This window comes from Hyaena hyaena, unplaced genomic scaffold (assembly GCF_003009895.1).
Source record: "Hyaena hyaena isolate Hyena2069 unplaced genomic scaffold, ASM300989v1 scaffold_13, whole genome shotgun sequence".
In the NCBI taxonomy this organism is placed as follows: Eukaryota; Metazoa; Chordata; class Mammalia; order Carnivora; family Hyaenidae; genus Hyaena; species Hyaena hyaena.
In genome coordinates, this window is record NW_024080645.1 from 5,814,034 (window position 1) to 5,833,230 (window position 19,197).

Sequence of the window (19,197 nt, forward strand, 5' to 3'; positions counted from 1 at the left end):
GGTGGGGGAGTATTTTCCATTTTCCAGAACTCTGTAGTGGAGGAGAAAAGGTGAATGTCAATACCCCCGGTTCCCTGAGTCCCCAACACCAGTCATGCCGAACCATTTTTGATCTCCCATGGGGCCTGGCACATAAGTCAGTAACCACAGACCGACCAGCTTCATCACGCCTTCCGGCAGAGCCTCTCCAACCCCCAGACACTCGGGCATCCCTGCCCCCGAGTATCCGTACAGCCACCGTGTGGCCGTGAGCACAGTGTCTTTGTAGCGGTTGGAGACGACCCTGTCCCCACTTTAAGGGCAAGGACTTGATGTGTCCCTCTCTTCCCCCACACCTGATATGTTGCACGATCATCAATAAATGTTTGTGAAAGTAATAAATAAATAAATGAGTTAACCTGTATGCAATTCTCTGCCAGAAAGGGGTCCTTTCACTGAACCAAAATCCTGCTGCCCACAGCTCTTCCTCAGTCGTGGACACAAAGTCATGGACATTCAGGAAGCCACAGCAGGGGCATGGCCTGCATGTGGTCATGACTTATAGCTCACGGCTCTGGGATCAGAGCGTCGGCCTGAGGCCTATTTTCTTAGCAAGTGTATCCACCCCGTGTTTTCTTATAGCTTGTTGTACATGGTCCAGGGAGGTGATTCTTTCAAAACCGAGACTGTGAGCTCACTAAACGTAATATCTTTGTGCTGCAGAGCACAGGTAATGTTTCAGACGACACAGATGAAGGCCCTGCCTTCTCTAGAAGATTCAGATCTGGTCCTCAAATTTTCAAGGCAATTGCAGTATTATGGATAATTTGAATTAAGTGTTTTTTTCTGAGAACTTGAGTCAAAATTAGACTTTTTTCCTTATATGCTGGTAGGGAGAACAGTATTAATATTTTAGGGGCACCAGTGTGAGTATGTGTGTCTCACACCTTTTGGAAGACAACTGACTTAAAATCCCACTGCTTAAAGATAACCGTTATCCACATATGTACAGCTATTTTCCCCTGCATTCATATATACATACAATTTTAATACCATTTTATAACATTTTATTTAACAATTAAAATGACCGTTTTTAATACCAACAAACGTACATCTAGAAAGCAGATGTAATGATTGTGATGTTTCCCGTTGTATGAGTGCATGAGGATTGGGAATCTGCGAGTGTAATTTTACAGCTCTTGTCAAACATCTGAGGTGCTCCTGTTCTCCTGTCTTATAGAAAGAGTTACAGGGGCGCCTGGGGGGCTCAGTCGGTTAAGCGTCTGACTTCGGCTCAGGTCACGATCTCACGGTTTGTGAGTTCAAGCCCTGCGTGGGCCTCTGTGCCGACAGCTGGGAGCCTGGAGCCCACTTCGGATTCTGTGTCTCCCCTGCTCATACTGTGTCTCTGTCTCTCTCCCAAAAACTAAACGATAACAAAGAGTTACATAGGATTATTACAAGAGGTACATGAAGAAATACACGTAAAGCGCTCGGGAGAGTTGCCGCCACATCGTAAGTGCTCTGTATTATGATCGGCACTAGTATTTTCCTTGTCTGTTTCCTCAGATTCAGTTCTTAAAAGCAGAACTGCTAATCAGAGATCATGTACATTTTAGGGTTTTCATACCTTTCGCGTAAATTTCTTGTAGAAAAGCCCCCTCCCCTTCCCCTAAGCAAATGAGACTGCTTATTTCCTAAGCATTGTGAACAGGGTACATTCTATTTTTATTCCGGCCCATATGATAGGTAAAACATTATATCGTGTTTGAATTTGCATTTCTTTGATACCTAGAGAGATTCGGCACTTTTTGTTCATGTATAAACTGGCCATTTATTTATTTTGCATAAATAACAGTATTGTTCATGTCCTTTCCCATTTTCCAGTTGGGGTGTTCCTCTTTTTCTTACTGAGTTGTAAGATATTTTTGACTATGCTATGTTGGAGTCTAATTTACTTTTTGCCTTTGAACTTATTTTCATGGAGCTTGGCAAACACACGTTTTAATTGTTCTATTTAGATATGAGTCCTTCTGTTCCCCAAGAATGATGGTGACCAGGAATGGCCTCTCACCCCAGCCTGGGCCAATCACATTCTCTTCGGGAAATCTCGAATTGCTGCCAAAAGATAATCAAGTAGTTGCTACAAGTGAGTAAATTTAGGGGCAGGTAGAGCCCATGAGATATGTTTTGCCTTTCCTCGCATTGGATTAAGAAGTGGCAAAAGTATACAGGGGTGCTGATGCACAGGGGCCCATGTACCCCAATGTTCACAGCAGCACTCTCAACAATAGCTAAAACATGGAAAGAGCCTAAGTGTCCATCAACGGACAGATGGATCAAGATGTGGTTTAACTATACCATGGAGTACTACATGGCAATGAGAAACAATGAAATCTGGCCATGTGTGGCAACATGGATGGACCTTGAGGGTGTTATGCTGAGTGAAATAAGTCAGGCAAAGAAGGACAGATACCATATGTTTGCATGTATAGGAGGATTAGGAGGAACTTAACGGAGGACCATGGGGGAGAAGAAGGGGGGAAATGGTGGGGGAGGGGGAGGGAGGCAAACCATGAGAGACTCTTGAATGCCGAGAACAAACTGAGGGCTGATGGGTGTGGAAGGGAGGGGAAGGGGGTGATGGGCATGGAGGAGGGCACTTGTGGGGATGAGCACTGGGTGTTATATGGAAACCAACTTGACAATAAACTATTGAAAAAAAAAAAAAAAAGAATAAAATAGGAATGATTATTTTTATGTGATCAGACAATAAATACATATTCTGTGGCATTGTTTAGATGTACTCAAAATCCACAAATACTGATTTGAAAGACAGCAAATAAAAATGTGTATGAAAAAAAAAGAAGTGGCAAAAGTAAAGAATGGCAAATAGCCATTGCTCCCCATCTCCACCTTAGCCCCACCCCCAGGACCCTCCTCCCATACCCCACCCCCAGTCTTTAAAGGGTTAACGTTTGGCACACCAGAGCCTCCAAAGCCACCAAAGCCAGGCTGTGCCTTTCAGGCCACAGGCCTCAGTTCTGATTGATTCGTAAGTAGGCCATTCCAGTTTTTCAGCATTCTGAATATCACCCCCCCCCCCCCCCCCCCCCCCCCCCCCCCCCCCCCCGCCTGATTCCCAATACAGATAGAAACTCTTGTTGCAGACTCCGGCTGAGGCATCCCTCCTCTGCTGTTGAGTGACACCAGCCAGGATGAACCCATATTAAAACACCGGTTAGATCTGAGACTCAATTGTACCATCTGCAGTCACTGAACCCCTTAAAGGGGCAGTTAGTGTTAAACCTCAGAGAAATGCGAAGTTCGAGGCTTCATTTAGCCCCTGACCCCGCAAATCTCTTCCACTTGTCTCCTCCTCTCCTGCCCTACAGCAGTGCCTCAGACCTGGTCAGACCCCCGTCTCATCCCATCTGAGCGAGCATTCCTGTCTCCAGACTCCTTTTCAGTGGCTCTTGGCCATGGCTCCCAGTTCAACCAGGTGAGTGTCTCATCGATGAGTCCCGTTGGTGCTGTGTGGAAGAAAGACACACCTCGTCATTCAATATACTTGTGACCTCAGACAAATTATGTAATTCCAAAACCAAGGTTTCCTCTAACTTACATAGGGATAGTATTACTGTCCGGTCATCCTTTGGGCCGTGACCTCCTGTGATCTGCATTATACCTACCGAGTTGTTTCTCTTCTGCCTGATTGCAAGCTCTTTAGCGCAGGGATCTTTCCATCAACGCCTCATCTGGTTTTGGGTTAACACTAGGCCCTTAGAAAACAAATTCTCCCAGAGCTGAACTGGATCAACTTCCAAACACCAAATTGGTGACAGTGCAGTCAATCCAGATGTTTTCACGTCAGTGGATTATAAACCAAATTGATTTGTTCCTTCGATGAAAGTCAGTAGCCCTGGAATTTTTTTACACAATCCCAATAATTTCTGTGAAACAGTAAATGACTTCTCCCCACCCCCTGCCCCCCACCATAACCAGAGACCGGGGACCAGGAATCGCAGCACGTTCGCACCTTAGCTTGGCAGCCGGCAAAGTAAATGAGCAGGGTGACCCCTCCCAGCAGAGCACATGACCGACTGCAGCTGTTCATGTTTTTTAGCATGACCGCACCAGGACAGGGCTGGGAGCCACTGGGTGGAGCCCTGGAGAGAAAGCTTATGACATTTCCCCTACGATTTCAGAAAAGAAAAGGAAAAAACCCTCTTTTTCTTGTTTCTGCCCAACGTCAACAGAAAACGTCGTATACATACGGATGCACGCATGCGTATGTGCAAGATCCACCACCTCTTGTGCGGGAGAGAATTTACATCGCGGTCAAGGGGCTGCACACGCTGTTAGGTAGCTGCCTCCTCAACAGCCACTCCCTCTTTTTCCTTGATCACAGAATCCCACTCTTATTTGGGGGTGACAACGTATATCCGGCCAGAAGACAGTCTCCCAGCCTCCTTCGGGGGTGCTAGGCTCCAGCCAATGAGATGCGAGCACAAGTGTGTGGCTATCCAAGTAGGCCACTTAAAGGAAGCTAAGTCCATAGAAAAGTGTGCTCCTTTTGACCCTCCTTCCTTCCTCCTTCCCCTGATGAAAGTCGTCTTTCATCAGGTGCTCCAGGAGCCGCCTCAGCACTTGTCGTGAACTTGAGGACAGAAACCACCAGCCAGTATGATGGAGGAGGAGAAGAAAGAGGCTGGTGCCCAATGACCGGGAGCTACAATACCAGCCCTAGACACTGACCTTTCCAACTGCTTCTGCGAAAGAAAAACGAAACAATTAACAACAAAGCCCTCTATCTTGTTCACGCCACTTTAAAAGAAACTCAGTTTTCTGCTACATGCAGCCTACTACGAACCTCATCCTATCCAGGCGGGATATGCTACTTAGCCAGAGCTGCCGTATGAGAGTACAGTGGACCGGGTGGCTTGAACAACAGGACTTTCGTCTTCTCACTGCTCTGGAGGCCAGAAGTCCCGGATGGAGGCGTTCACAGGATTGGTGTTAAATTTTGAGTCTCCTTGGCTTGTAGATGGCGCCCTTCTTCCTGTGTCTTCACATGATCTCTCCCCTGTATGATTATGACCAAATTTCCTCCTTAAATTTTTTTTAAAAAATGGTTATTTTTTCAGAAAGAGAAACAGAGTATGAGTGGGGGACGGTCAGAGAGACACAGAATCCGAAGCAGCTCCAGGCTCTGAGCTGTCAGCACAGAGCCCGACTTGGGGCTGGAACTCCTGAACTGTGAGATCCTGACCTGAGCCAAAGTCGGACGCTTAACCGACTGAGCCGCCCAGGCACCCACCAAGTTTCCTCTTCTTATAGAAGACAGCATACTGGATTGGGAGCGATCTTTGCAAACTTATGTTAACTTCATTACCTCTGTATAGCCTCTTTCTCCAAATACAGTCACATTTTGAGGTACTGGAATTAGGATCTCAACATAGGAAATCGGGGGGAGATGCAATTCAGCCCCTAACATAAGGCACGGATAAAGAGGTTTATTGTGGCTTTTTTTTTTTTTTTGCGGTAATACAAAAACTAGTAAGAAGTGTCCATCAAGTAGGGTAATAGGGAGATAAACTATTGGAAACACACTATTCCAAAGCAAAAAGAAAGTCCATGTTACATTGCTAAGTGAAGGGATGTAAGGAACCAAAATGTTTACCACACTATGCTGCCAGAGACTTACACACAAATGCAACAAAATTTATATGAAACAGATTTCTAGGGACATTTTGGTGTTTAAAAATATATAGGAAAATGTATACAATATGTGACAAACTACTTGACTGGAGGGCAGTTGTGGGGTGGAGCAGAATATTTGGAACTCTGTATATCTGACTATCTTACAACTACAGTGTCTATTTCCATGTCTTTTTTACATAATTAACAATTTAAAAGAAACATCAGCAGGTAAGGCCACTTAAAACTCAAGTAATTTGAAAGCATCTCTCCACACTCTACTTTTAAGTGCGAAACAAACAAAAAAACACTCAGCTTTAAAATGCATTAGTCAGAGCCTGCAGTATTAAGTTAAAATCAGACAAAATACGGAAGCTGTCTTAAAAATGAAAAGCAACGGTTAAAAAAAAAAAAAAAAAGTCGTATTCGCGTCCCAGAGGCGACCGTGACCCTGAAAGCTGGTAGGGCTGCCTCCCCTGTGACCGAGAGCAGAGCGCGGCCTGTCCGTGACCTTGAGAAGGCTGAGCCACCTGCCACTCACCGCCGGGTAAGCGGCGGCGGGAGACGGACAGGAACCCCCGCCGGGCCGCAGCGGCCTCCCCGGCCCAGGCCGCCCCCGACCCCCCCAGTTCCTGTCGCAGGCAGAAACGGGGGCCGCTCGAGGCGCTGTCGGGGGCTCCCGGACGCCCGGGGGGACCAGAGGACGGGGCCCGCACGTCCGACAGAAAAGGACACGCCCCCGCCAGCAGACGAGCGGGCGCGGCGGCCGCACCCCGGCGGAGGCCCAGCGCCTCGCCGCGACCGCGGGGGGGGGGGGGGGGGGGCGGAGCGAGCCAAGACGGCGCGGGGGCGGGGCCTGCGGCGGAGAGTACGAGGAGGGGCCCGGTAGGCCGGCGCGGGGCGGGGGCGGGGCCGGAAGGCGAGCCCGGGGGCGGGGCGTGGTGAGCGGGCGCGCGCCAGGAGGCGGGCCAAGGGGTGGGGCCTACGGCCGGGCCGACGCGAGCCGGGAAGCGGGTACGAGGCGGGGCCTGGTAGGTCTGCGTGAGGCGGGGGCGGAGCCGGAAGGCGAGCCCGGGGGCGGGGTCTCTAGTGGGGCGGACGCCGGCCAGGAGGCGGGCACGAGGCGGGGCGTGATAGGCCGGCGAGGGCCGGAGGCGGGGTCGGAAGGCGAGCTTGGGGGCGGGGCCCGGCGGCGCGCGCAAGCGTGGTCCCCGCGGCGGCACGGCGAAGATGGCTGCCTCCGGCTGGGCGCGCGCCGCCCTGGTCCTTCTCTGCGCCTCTGAGCTGCTGCTGCCGCCGCTGCCGCCGCGGGCCTGCGCCGCCGAGGGCGCGGCCGGGACGCCCGGCGAGGCCAGCCCGCCTCCGCGGAAGAAGAAGAAGGATATTCGCGACTACAACGATGCGGACATGGCGCGTCTTCTGGAGCAATGGGAGGTCCGTGCGCGCGCACCCGCCGCCTCCCGCGGTCCGGGGCCCGGCTCCCTCTGACCTCCGGCCGCTCTGCCCGGGCGCCCTCCACACCCCGCCCCGGTGCCCGCCCGCCCCCTGCCACCCTCTCTGCCACGGCCCGGCGGCCTTGCCGCCTCGCCCCAGGCTCACCCCAAAGCCCCCTTGCGCCCTTCCGGGGCCTCGCCCTACTTTCTCGGCGCCCCCGGGGTCACCGAGCCCGGCACGTGGGTAGGGGGCCTTAGCACGGTGCTCCTCGGGGGTGGGCCGAGGGTCGTCTCCCCTTCACGGGCTCTCTCGGCTTCTGGACCAGTAGCACTTCAGACTCCTCGTTTCGGTGTATTCCCTGTTAAGGGTTTTGTAATTTGGGGAGTGGAGGGTGGAGGTCAAAAGCTGGTGCTCACATTTCGTTTAAAGGCGGGGAGACTTGTTTTTGTGAGAGTAGGATTTTTGGTGTGTTACCTGAATGTTCTGTAGTGGGTGATGAGGTTTTTAGATGAGGTTCACGGAAGGAAAGCACGCAGTGCCGTTTTTCCCTTGCAGAGTGGTTGTAACGCCCCTGGCTTATTTGCAGACTTGGTGGAGTGGAGTCCGAAACTTGGGTTCTTTTTTAAAGTTTACTTATTTATTTTGAGAGAGAGAGGGAGACAGAGCATGTGTGCGGTGGGGGCAGAAAGATGGGGAGAGAGTTCCAAGCAGTGCAGGAGTGTGAGGCAGGGCTCAAACTCAGGAGCCCTGAGGTCAGGAGTCAGCCTTAACCGACTGAGCCACCCAGGCGCCCCAAGAAACTTGGGCTGCTGGCTGTGTAACCTTGGGCAAGTCCCGTTTCCCCTCTGGGCTTCAAGTTCCTTATGTGCAGAATGAGGTTTTGCCCGCCGATGCCTCTTCCCAGGCTGATGTCTCTTATTTTGTGGTTATTTCCGTGTGCATGGCCTGTGTGATAGAGGCTTTCGGATGTGAGTTTAAAATACCATCCAATGAATTTGACTAGGAGAAAGCGGACTTGTACTTTCGTGTGTATCTGCCTGATGGCAAGGTGGGAGTAGATGGGAGTGCGCCCGGGGAAGATATGCGTGTGCACGGGGTAGATGCGAGTGTGCGCACCGCTAACGGAGAGGGAACTTCACGCAGGAGCTCCTTGCCCGCTTACTGTCTCCTTGCAATCGCCCACCCGTTTACGGTGCAGCTACTGAAGTGTTGGGTTCCTGAAGTCGGAGCGCTGCCTCTAGAGGAATTAATTCTACCTTGAAGTACTGAGTTAGAAGGGTGCTGCGGAAAGAAAGTGCTGGGGACTTCCAGAGGGCCCCAGGGAGGCAGGGCACCTGGGCTAGAGGCAGGGCCATGTGGAGACGGGCGGCGAGCTGGGGGTGGGGCACTCGGGCACCCGGTACCTAGAGCACAGGCTTGTCAGCTAGACTGCCTGGGTTCAAACCGCTTGTGACTTCGGAGGGTGAGAGTGTCCTTACCCACCAAATAGAGGCACTGGCAGTGCCCACCTCCGGAGCTGAAGGATTCGCGGAGAAAACCTGGGAAGCACGTAGGGTGGTGCCACCGGGGTGGAAGGCCACGTCTGGCGTTTGCAGCCGGGACGGTGGGAGGGAGGGTGGGACCAGGCCGTGCGGGGCCCTGATGAGGTGGAAAAGCCGAGTGACGCGGGTACTGCCCTCGCGGAGCGCTTCCGTGTGATCGCTGGTTCCGAGGGCTGACGCGCCACTCGCTCCTGCGCCCCCCTCGCTCCTGCGCCCCCTCAGCTCAGAGCCTGGCATCGGTGTCCTTCCCGCTGCTGCTTTTCTCGCTCGCGTGTTCAGTGTTTTCCTGGGCTGCTGCACAGCCTTCGTCACGCTTCTAGAGGCTTCAGAGCGCGCCCCGAGTGCGCTTTCGGCCATGGGAGGTCCTTGAACAGTGGGCCGTCATGGTTAGAGAAGCGACTGGTCGGCGTAGTCTAGGAGGGTACGCAGGGAGAACGAAGGCGGAAGCAGCTTCCTGGTTAATGCTCGCTGAGTTTTCAGGAGCCAGCAGGATGCTCTGGGCACATGCACTCATTTAATGAGCTCACCCTGCTCTCTAGATGAGGACACTGCAGCACAGAGAGGTTAAGTGACTTGCCCAAGGTCACATAGCAAATAAGCTGATTGACTCTCAGGCCTGTTCTCTGCACCATTTTACTGCCCTGCTGGGCACATTGCTGAACACAGTGAAGGTGGGAGGGGAGGGGAGGGCCTGCCCTAAGCTGGAATCTCCAGGGTCTGAGAGGAAGGGAGGAATGTGAGAGGGAGCGTGCTCACCTTGTAGCTGGGTGATTGTGTGACCCGGCAGGAGACAGCACAACTGGCTGAAGGGACGGGGGTTTGGAACCTGGCTTGACTGCTTGGTAGATGGCACCCTCATTTCCTTAACCATGAAGCCGGGTAAGCTCCCCCTTTGGGGGGGTGCCGTGCAGACAACATGGGCTAGTGTTTGTGGAGCATCCACAAGTGTGAGCGCCCTCCCCGGGAGCAGTGACTGTTCTGAGGGGGAGACAGCGCTTCTGCCCCGGGGTGGCCCCTAAGCCCACCCCCACCCCTTCCCACTGGTGTGAGCGCCGTTCTTCCATGGAGAGGCCTGCCTCCCTCACGCCCGAGCAGGTGAACAGGGAACCCTCTTCACTGAGTCCCAGTTGGCATAGGAAAACCGAAGGCAATTCTTTCATTTTACCTTCCAGTCAAGGGCAGGTGGGGCGCGGACCCCAGAAACTGTGGGTTTGCCCTTCAGTGTCACCCCTGCTGGCATGTGGCCTTGGTGGCTACTGCTCCTCCCCGAGGCTCACCTGCCTCATCTGTCCCGCGGGGGCCCTGCAGGGCTGTGCTGCTGGGGGCGGGGAAGACAGGGTCTGCGGGAGGGGGAGTTCAGTTTTGTGACTATTGAACTTGACCATGGGGAGGCCTGGAGGCAGGGCTGGGACTGGGGAGTGCCTGACCGCCCCAGGCCCTGCCCTGCCCGGGGGTAGGGGCTTGATTGCTGCTGTGGGAGAGGAGATAAGGAGAGAAGAACACGCTGCCCAGGGGAGAAGCTGACCCGCAGAACTGGACCGTGAGCCTCCGGCTGCTGCTCCTCCCGCGGAACACACAGGGGCGCCTGGAAGACGGGATTAAAGTTGTTAGAAGCCTTCCGCACCCTTGCTGTAGGAAAAGAAGTGCTGTGTGTGACCTCCTGAGTTAACTTCAGGACCCGTAGTGAAGCGGGTGTGAAGACTACAGATGTTCTAGGTTTCTGAGCCCACTCGCGTCTGGGGTGTTTTGAGGTACCGGTCGTGGGCCTGACCCCTGGGTGTTTATGGCCTGCCTTTTTGTCACTGGACCCCCAACCCCTAGGAGGGAGATGCCCCCCCCCCCCCGCCCGGGTATAGGTGGTTTTCCAACCTGCTGGGATCCTCTGACAGCGCCGCACGTGCCTCTGGGCCTCTTGAGCAGATGCTCCGCACCTTGTGCTGGTCGGTGCCGCGGCCGAGGTGGGGGCCACCTGGTTCTGCTTTGTGTGGACAGGTGAGGAACAGGCCAGGCAGGCCGCCCAGAGGCTGGTTGGGTGGGGCTCGCGCAGGGTCCCGGGGCTGCTGCGAGCGCGGTCACCTTAGGGCACCGCTGTACGTGCCCCCGTGGGTATCTTAGTAGCGCGTTAGTGTCGACGTCCTCTGACTCCTCAGGAGGACCAGGCAAGAGAGACACACGGGCTCTGTGTCATTTTGGGCCGGCCGTTCTTCGGGGTGTTTGATAGCTGCTTTATCGGAGAGAATTCGCGTGCCCTGCAGCTTAGCCACTTAACGCGTGCATTTCCGCAGTGGCTTCAGAGGGCCGTGCGCCACCACCGCCGTCCGTGGCAGGACATTTCCATCACCCCAAAGAGGTCTCGTCTCCGTCAGCCTCCCCGCCTTCTCCCCACCCTCAGCCCCCGGCAGCCTCTGCCCTCTGTCCTGTCCAGTCCTGGGCATCTCGTAGCAGTGGCCCCGCGCAGCGTGCCCTCCCGCGCAGGGCCTCCGTCACTTGGTGCAATGTCCTCAGGGGCCACCCGTTTCCACTCCCAGAGCGTCGCATCATCTTGTGCTGGTTTATTGGGCTTTTCTCCGAGGAGCTCTGGTTCTTGGATGTTTTTATTTATCGCTCTCTCTGCCTGCCTGCCGCCCCGTGAGGCATCACCCGGTCCCTCTGACACCACAGGGCGTGGGCCTCCTGTGGCTCTGCCCCAAGGGGGGCCCGGTGTCCTGTCCTTGGTGCATCTACTCCTTCGTTCCAGCCTGGAGGTCACAGCTGTGGCGTCAGAAGTGTAGTTCACACCGTGCACAAACCAGGCCTGCTAACCTGATGGAGCGTTTGTTCACGGCTCTTGTTTTTTTATTGAAAATTATATTTAATGTGTATTTATTTTTGAGAGAGACAGACAGACATTGCACATTGGGGAGGGGCAGAGACAGAGGGGAGACAGAATCCGAAGCAGCTCCAGGCTCTGAGCCGTCAGCACAGAGCCCGACGTGGGGCTCGAACCCACGAACCAGGATATCATGACCTGAGCCGAAGTCGGAGCCTCAGCTAACCGAGCCCGGTGCGCCCCGGGCAGTTCTTAGTTTTCAGCTGGCTTTGGCCCACGTGACACGCAGGTGTTAAGTACGGACTGCAGGGCCCTGCCCAGTGGACACGTGTGCTGCCCACACCCCTGCAGGGTGGAGACCATTCCATCATCTCAGAACGTTCCCTTTTGCCCTGTCCCAGTCAGAACCCCCTCAGCCCCCCGCCCACAGGCCCCCCTGTTCTAAATGTCTTGATTTTGTTTCGTCTTGAACTTTAAGTAAGTTTATACAGTGTCTGATTCTGTGCCTGGCTTCTGTCGCCCAGTATTGTCGTGTTGGGGTTCAGGGCACATGATCACGTTTTCGCTTCTCCGCTGTGTCGTACTTCCTGCAGCACCCGACCGGAACGTGGCTGTTGGTACAGCCGCCGGATTGGGCAGATTCTTTGAGGCTGTCACACGGGGGCCTCAGGTATCAGTGACCTGGAGTGACAGGTGGTGGGTCCTGCCTGGGACTGGGACTTCACTTGGGGGTCAGGTAGAGGAGGGGAGCCCCGGTTTCCTCTTCCTGCTAATGGGGGTCACGGCCACCCCTGTCTGCGCTGTTCGACAAGCCCGTTTCTGGTGACGGTGACGCTGTGTTTTGTTCTCTAACAGAAGGACGACGACATAGAAGAAGGGGACCTCCCTGAGCACAAAAGGCCCTCGGCTCCCATTGACTTCTCCCAGATAGACCCGGGCAAGCCCGAGAGCATCCTCAAGATGACGAAGAAGGGGAAGACGCTCATGATGTTCGTCACCGTGTCCGGGAGCCCCTCCGAGAAGGAGACGGAGGAGATCACCAGCCTCTGGCAGGGCAGCCTGTTCAACGCCAACTACGACGTGCAGAGGTGAGGTGGTGGGCAGAGGTGAGGCGGCGGGCAGAGGTGAGGCGGCGGGCCTGCTGAGATGCTGTGGGCAGCGCTGGGCCTTCCCCGAGTCCGGAGCGGAGCCCTTTTGGGCGCTGCTGCCTCGGGTCCAGGACCCTCCCGTCTCGGCTCCTCTTCTGTGCTTGTTCGTTTATCCCCTTTTTTGTCATTCTCTAAAGAAGAGCGTTTATTATTGGTCAAGGCCAGTAGTGAGCCTTTTTTTTTTTTTTTTTTAAAGCATCTTATTTGATCCTAAAATTGTAGTTGGCTTTATGTTTTTAAATTTTTTTCTGAGCGCAGCTGACACATGTTCCGTTAGTTTCGGGCGAATGACGAAGGACTTGTCGGCACCGTGTGCTCTGCTCCTCACCCCCCACCCCCCCATCACCACGCAGCACCAGAGCTGTGTCTGTGACTCCTGTTTCATCTGAGGAGGCCTGGACGGTTGGCCCCTGGGGGCACACTGCCTGCAGCAGGACACGGTGCCCACCCCCCACCCCCGAGGTTTCTCCCCCGGAGGGTGCTCCCAGGTGTGGCCGAGCTTGCACATGCTCAGACCAGCCTGCTAACGGATAACCGACCCGAGGCCGGGGCTCAGGGCCTCCTAGCTCAGTACGATCCTGAGATGCCGTTTTAGGGAATTGTCTTTTTCCTCCTCACTCACATTTTGGAAGTTCAGGGTCTTCAAGGGTTCTTAGTTTAGGAAACATAAGGATGGACGAACACGAAGGTGCAGCCAGAGCGTTTGCGGCCGTACAACGCTCGGTGCCTTCGTTGGTGTAAGTGCACGCCGAGGGGGCCGGTCCGCACGCCGGGGACGCACACTGAGCCACCGCTCCTCTCTGCAGGGGGTCGGGGGGAAGGCGTCCAGGAGCCCCCATGTGCCTGCCGGCCACACCACTGCGCCACCCGGGCCTTGTTCTCTTCCTCCCTGCCCCTTGGGGCCTGTTGAGTGCTGGCGGCTCCTCGGGGCCACGCGGCTCTGTCTCTGTGTCCGGAGCGGAGGGGCCAGTCGGGCAGGTCACTCAGCTGGTGCCGTGATCGCAGGCGTCAGTAGCTTCCAGGCCGCGAGGGCCGTAGTGCTCTGTTCCGTGTTCAGTTTGAAAGGCGTTACTTGCCCTGGTGACGTGCGCAGGACGGCTCTGCCCCGGCTGCGCCTTACCGCCGTGTCCCCACCGCGTGTCTCTGCAGGTTCATCGTGGGGGCCGACCGTGCCATCTTCATGCTGCGGGACGGGAGCTACGCGTGGGAGATCAAGGACTTCCTGGTCAGTCAGGACAGGTGCGCCGACGTGACGCTGGAGGGCCAGGTGTACCCCGGGCGTGGAGGCGGCGGGCACAAGAGCAAGACCAAGCAGGAGAAGGGCAAGAAGAAGGGGGGGGACCCGAGGTCTCAGGCCAAGGCTGTGAAGGAAGACAGTCGCGCTGGGAGTAAGAGGGAAGAGCTGTGATGGGCCCCGGCCACTTCCGGGACGGGCGGCCACCGGGCGCGGGCAGGAGCCGCTCCCTGGGGCATCCTGCCCGCTCCTGGAAGGGCTCTGCCGTGTGACCAGTTTGGGGTCCACGTGAGAGTTACTGTTTCAGAGGCGCCAGGCAAGAAGACAGAGGCCTTGTCATTAACATTGGACAGTGACACATTCGAGCTTCCTGTAAAGTCACTGGTGGTGGAAACCTGACAGTTGCTTTTCCCTTTGGGTCCGGGGGAGTCGCTGGCCCCTGAGGCACCCCCTCCCTGCCCGGCTCTGCCCCGGGGCTCCGCTGTGTCCGGGCTCCCCTTGTTTCCACCAGCTGAACGCCCGCTGGGTGCCAGATGGATGGACGCTGTCTGTGGGGCCGGGCCCCGGGGCCTTTGGACACCGTTTCCGTGACACTGAACTTATGCGCTTACACAGCGCTCCAACCTCACCCGCGCCGTACGGTCAGGACACGGGGCCCGCACGTGCGCGGGGCGTGAGGTGACATCCTGTCCGGGGGATCCCAAGTACTGGCCTGAACTCTGACTGGGACCCCAGTTCAGGCTCAGGACGAGCCTTGGGAGCGGCCGGTGTCGTGTGTCTGTGAGTCCGGGAGGTCCGCCTCTGTCCTGTGTAGGGCGCCTGCGCGGGCGGCGAGGCTCCGGCGTGCCATTCGAGGCGACGACTGTAAAGGGAGTAACTCGGGAGTCGCGGAGTGTGACGGAGGCCTCAGTAACCTCATCATTTCTGAACATTTTTCTGTGATAAAGTGCCTAAATTTGTGGTGTGTTTGTGTGGCCCTAATGCTCTGCTAACATCTGGTTTGCTGTTTGTAGAATTCATACACGGTGTCGTTTCTAAGAACCCAGATTATTTGTACAGAACTTCCGTCGCAGTTTTAAGAAATTAAAAAGGGCACGTGGACGTGCTCAGGAAACGTCACCGGGGAAGGACGGTCCAAGGAGAAAAGTCTGTGCCCGGCCCCTGCCACCGCCGCCGTGTCTCAGTCCTTAATTTGTTCCCAAAACAGGAGTTCACTTCCCAGCCTGTAGCGATGTGTCTGTGCGGCGTCACGGCGTCCGCGAAGCCCGCCCTCTCCGGGGAGCTGGAGCCGAGCCCCCCGCCCCGTCCTCAGGAGGGGCCCCTGCGCCAGGCGAGGGCGAGGGGCGCTCCCCTCCGCGCTCTCGGTGTCTCCCTGGGCCATGCGTCGCGAGTCCGTCCTGCAGCCAGGGCAGGGCAGTGTCCTGAGCGGACAGGACCACGCTGCCCCCCCGGCCCCGCGTAGTGGCCTGCGCCTGGCAGTGCTCCCACGGCGGGACGTCCTGATCCCGCTGCGCCTGTGCGGGAGGCGCCCCCGTCCCCCGGGGTTCAGAGTGTCTCTTACGTGCTGTGGGGGCCGGGCACAGCCTGGACACGGCCCCTGCTGCCCTGAAACTTGGCGACCTGGTGGGGGAGGACCAGTCTGCATCACACACAAAGTGGCAACGGATAGATGAGAGAGGTCCACGGACCCTGAGGTGGGGCGGCAAAGGGGGGCGCGTCGGGATGTCAGCGGGGCCCTCCCTGGGGCAGGAGCAAGGAACGGTGTGTCCGAGCAGCAGCCACCTGAAGAGGGAGGAGGTACGTGGGGTCCTGCGGGACTTTGGGGTGCCCTGGCGGTTCTCAGCTGTGGTGGGCTGAGCTCGGGCACAGTCCACTTGGAACCTGGCTGCACTGAAGTCTTGATGGCAAGCGGCCCCCAGGGGGTGAGGGTGGTGCTGACCTGTGCCCCACAGCGGACCTGCGCGCTGCCTACTGGTGCGCCCTCGTGTTCGGTTTTCAGGATTTCGTTAGTACGTGGAGCCGCCCTGTGTTTTGGTAAACTTGTTTATATCTGAAGGGCAGACTCCTCGCCCGGGGGCCGCCGGGACGAAATGAAGGTGACAGTTCGCTGGGTGCTGCCAAGCTGCTGTCCCAGTACTTCTGGGACCTCGTCCCTTTGCCAGCAGTCTCCGGTCCTGCGGGTGCTGGGCATCGCCCTTGGCCAGCCTCATACATGCAGAACCCCTAGCTTGATGGGCTACCCTGACGCCACGAGCTGGAGAGGCCCTGAGGGGACAGAGATGCCAGGGAGCCCCCATTAACCCCCCGTGTCCACCCAGGTCCCCGTGTCCGCCCAGCCCCCCCCCCGTGTCCGCCCAGCCTCCCCCATGTCCACCCAGGTCCCGGTGTCCGCCCAGCCCCCCCGTGCGCGCCCAGCCCCCCGTGTCCGCCCAGGGCCCGTGTCCGCCCAGCCCTCTCTGTGTCCAGCCCACGTGCACATGTGTGAGCCTGGGAGCCTTCAAATACTTGTGGCCCCAGCCCCGAGACTTTCCGGAGACGGCTGTCAACAGCTGTTCTGCCAGCTGCAGATTCACGACCAAGAGAAATTTGTTTGAGGGAGGTGGGGGGAGGGCGCGCGCACATAGGGAGGTGGGGGTTGTGCGCACATAGGGAGGTGGGGGAGGGCGCGCGCACATAGGGAGGTGGGGGAGGGCGCGCGTAGGGAGGGAGGTGGGGGTGCGCGCACATAGGGAGGTGGGGATTGTCCGCACTAAGGGAGGTGGGGGGAGGGGGTTTGCACATAGGGAGGTGGGGGAGGGCGCGCGCACATAGGGAGGTGGGGGTTGTGCGCACATAGGGAGGTGGGGGGAGGGCGCGCGCACATAAGGAGGTGGGGGTGTACGCACATAGGGAGGTGGGGGATGGCGCGCGCACACAGGGAGGTGGGGATGTACGCACATAGGTACAGCTACATACGCAGGTTTACCCCTGCTGGTTCTTGGTGCTTTTCATGTCTTGATCCAGCGCGGGCACAAGGCGGCACCAGAACGTCACTGGAGACTCGGCCTCCCCCTCCTGCCCCTGGTGTGTGATGCTTGTGCTGTTCTCCGCGCTTCTGGTGGTTGCGTTTATATATACTGTCACATCTCTTGCTATTTTTTTTTTTCAAAGCTTATTTTTGTTTGTTTATTTTGGGAGAGGGGGAGAGAGAGAATTCCAAGCAGGCTCCATGCTGCCGGCGCAGAGCCCTCCTCGGGGCTTGAACTCATGAACTTTGAGATCATGGCCTGAGCTGAGATTGAGTTGCTTCACCAACTGAGCCATCCAGGTGCCCCAAACCTCTTGTTTTGTTTTTGTATTTCAATTAAACCACCCTCACTAGTGTGCATTAACCCCTAACCAAGGCCGGGAACTCACACTCTCTCCTCTCTCTCCGACTCTGGTCCGTCGTCATGCTTGTAGTGGCCCAGGGCCCACTGGCTTTCTCTTTAATAGTGACTGTTTTTTCTCTCAGATTCCTGGGGGTCCTTCCTCATTGCTAAGGTGCAGTAATTTCGCTAAGAAGGCTTATTTTTGATTTTCCTTTCTTTCCTTCTTTTCCTTTTAATTCTCATAGAACATGATGTGTTATTTTCAGTTGCAGATTCAGGGTTTGTTTTTCCCCTTTACCGTTGTGGAAACAGTTATTTTTGTATTGGGGTTTTGGGGACCCTTTTTTTTTTTTTTAGTTCTGAAATGAGAATTTTTTTCTTTAGTTTCATTCTGGTTTTAATATCAGCTGTTTTTATTAAAATTCAAGGTTTTATTAAATTTTTTGAACTCAGCAGGGGGTCTGGGGGCCTCAGTCGGTTAAGCATCCGACTTGGACTCAGGTCATGATCTCATGACTCTTGAGTTCGAGCCCCGCGTCGGGCTGCTGACAGCTCAGACAGAGCCTGGAGTCTGCTTCCAATTCTGTCTCTCTCTCTCTGTCTCTCTCTCTGTCTCTCTCTCTCTCTGCTCATGCTCTGTCTCTGTCTCTCAAAAATAAATAGACGTTAAAAAAAATTTTTTTTTAATTTTATGAACTCCAGGAGTCCAAATGGAGAATCTCCCCCTTGAATTTTTTTCCCCCTCCAGAATAGAATCTTTTTCTCAGTTTGTAAGTATATTCTTCTGTTGTTTTATTGCAAATGTTTGGGTGGCTGCCATACGGTGGTTTTCCCTCCTGTTCGTGCTCAGCAGATACGGCCTTTCCCAGGCCTTGGTCTCCGCGTCTATTTTAGGTGAATTCTGAGCCTCCTTGCTCCTGAGCGCCGCTTTGTGCCCAGGGACACTGCTGGGCAGGGCCGGGCCCGGGAGGGGCTCGCTGCAGGCACACGGGGCTCCAGTGTCGCAAGGCGCAGCCACCAAGATGAAGTCTATTTCAATGCTGTATTTAAAACGTTGAGTGTGAAAAAACCGACAAAGTGGCCGTGTTACAGGCAGAATCGACAGTGCGGGGGTCAGGGTGAGCGGTGAGGTCACTCTGCACCTGCGTGGGGTCCCGTCGTCTGTCTGAAAGCAGGGCACCTCCGTCAGCACGTCCTCTGTTGTAGGAGTCCACATTCCCCACTGCCCGGGTCCTTGCTTCCATACCGGGAGCCGAGCCTTGTTTTTACTAAGACAGTATGACAGTGGTGTTAAAAGATCTCTATAAAAGGAGAATTTCAGCAACGAATACGCCACCCCAGCTCTTGAAGCTCTTTCACCCGACCACGCTTCCTCCCAGGAAGAACATCATCTGTGCACTTCGTCATGGCGGGAAGAGAATTTTGTCACTCTGTAATAGAGTTCCCGTGGTGGCACGCCGACTCCGTGCCGGACGTGGATGTCTGGCGGCTGTGCCGTGTCCGTGCTTCTGCTGGGACAGACGGGGGCGTCCAGCTTGAGCTCACTGCCCACGTCCCCTTCAGGGACTGTCTGCTCCCACCTGCGCCCACCCTGCTCGCACAGTGACCCTACTCCGCTCCCAGCGCAGTGGCCACGGCCATCCGCACCGGAGGGGGACCCCACGCACCGGGGTGGCGCGTTGGAGCCTCTCAGCCGGACGCTGAGTGATTGGGTAGCTGAGTCACTGAGAGCAGAGCACCTGCACTGGAGGTTTCAGGGCCTGTGTGGGTGAAGTTTCAGATTTGCCCTGAGTCTCCCACCTTCTCCTGGGTCTGGATTATTTAGGCTGTGACCCCAGGTTCTGAGAGCTGGGTCCTTAAGATAAACTGTCCACAGGGGCTACTTGGGGGAGATTTCTGTCAGCCTAACCCCCACCCCTGCCCCAGGCTGACTTTTCTGATTCCGTGTATCCCTTTCAAGAGAGGGTCGATCGAAGCAGGGATGCAGAGACCCTGGCACTGG

General features: G+C 55.9%; 1 protein-coding gene and 1 long non-coding RNA gene across 4 annotated transcripts; one reads left to right on the forward strand and one right to left on the reverse strand.

Moving 5' to 3' along the window:
• Nucleotides 1–1,375: 1,375 nt before the first annotated feature.
• LOC120248668 lies at nt 1,376–5,057 on the reverse strand. Of its 3 annotated transcripts, none has more exons than XR_005532651.1 (4): nt 4,019–5,057; nt 3,672–3,901; nt 3,388–3,512; nt 1,376–2,097 (listed from the first exon to the last, which is right to left on the reverse strand). It is a non-coding gene; the product is annotated as an uncharacterized LOC120248668 (long non-coding RNA). The 3 variants fall into 3 exon arrangements; XR_005532650.1 differs by lacking the exon at nt 1,376–2,097 and having other exon boundaries at nt 3,134–3,512; nt 4,019–4,751; nt 4,853–5,057; XR_005532648.1 differs by lacking the exon at nt 1,376–2,097 and having other exon boundaries at nt 3,134–3,512.
• A 1,830-nt stretch (nt 5,058–6,887) lies between these two features.
• MESD (mesoderm development LRP chaperone) lies at nt 6,888–14,964 on the forward strand. Its single transcript, XM_039256857.1, has 3 exons — nt 6,888–7,113; nt 12,319–12,551; nt 13,761–14,964. The coding sequence occupies exons 1-3, from the start codon at nt 6,910–6,912 to the stop codon at nt 14,017–14,019; spliced, it is 696 nt and encodes a 231-aa protein (XP_039112788.1). The 5' UTR covers nt 6,888–6,909; the 3' UTR covers nt 14,020–14,964.
• Nucleotides 14,965–19,197: the final 4,233 nt, after the last annotated feature.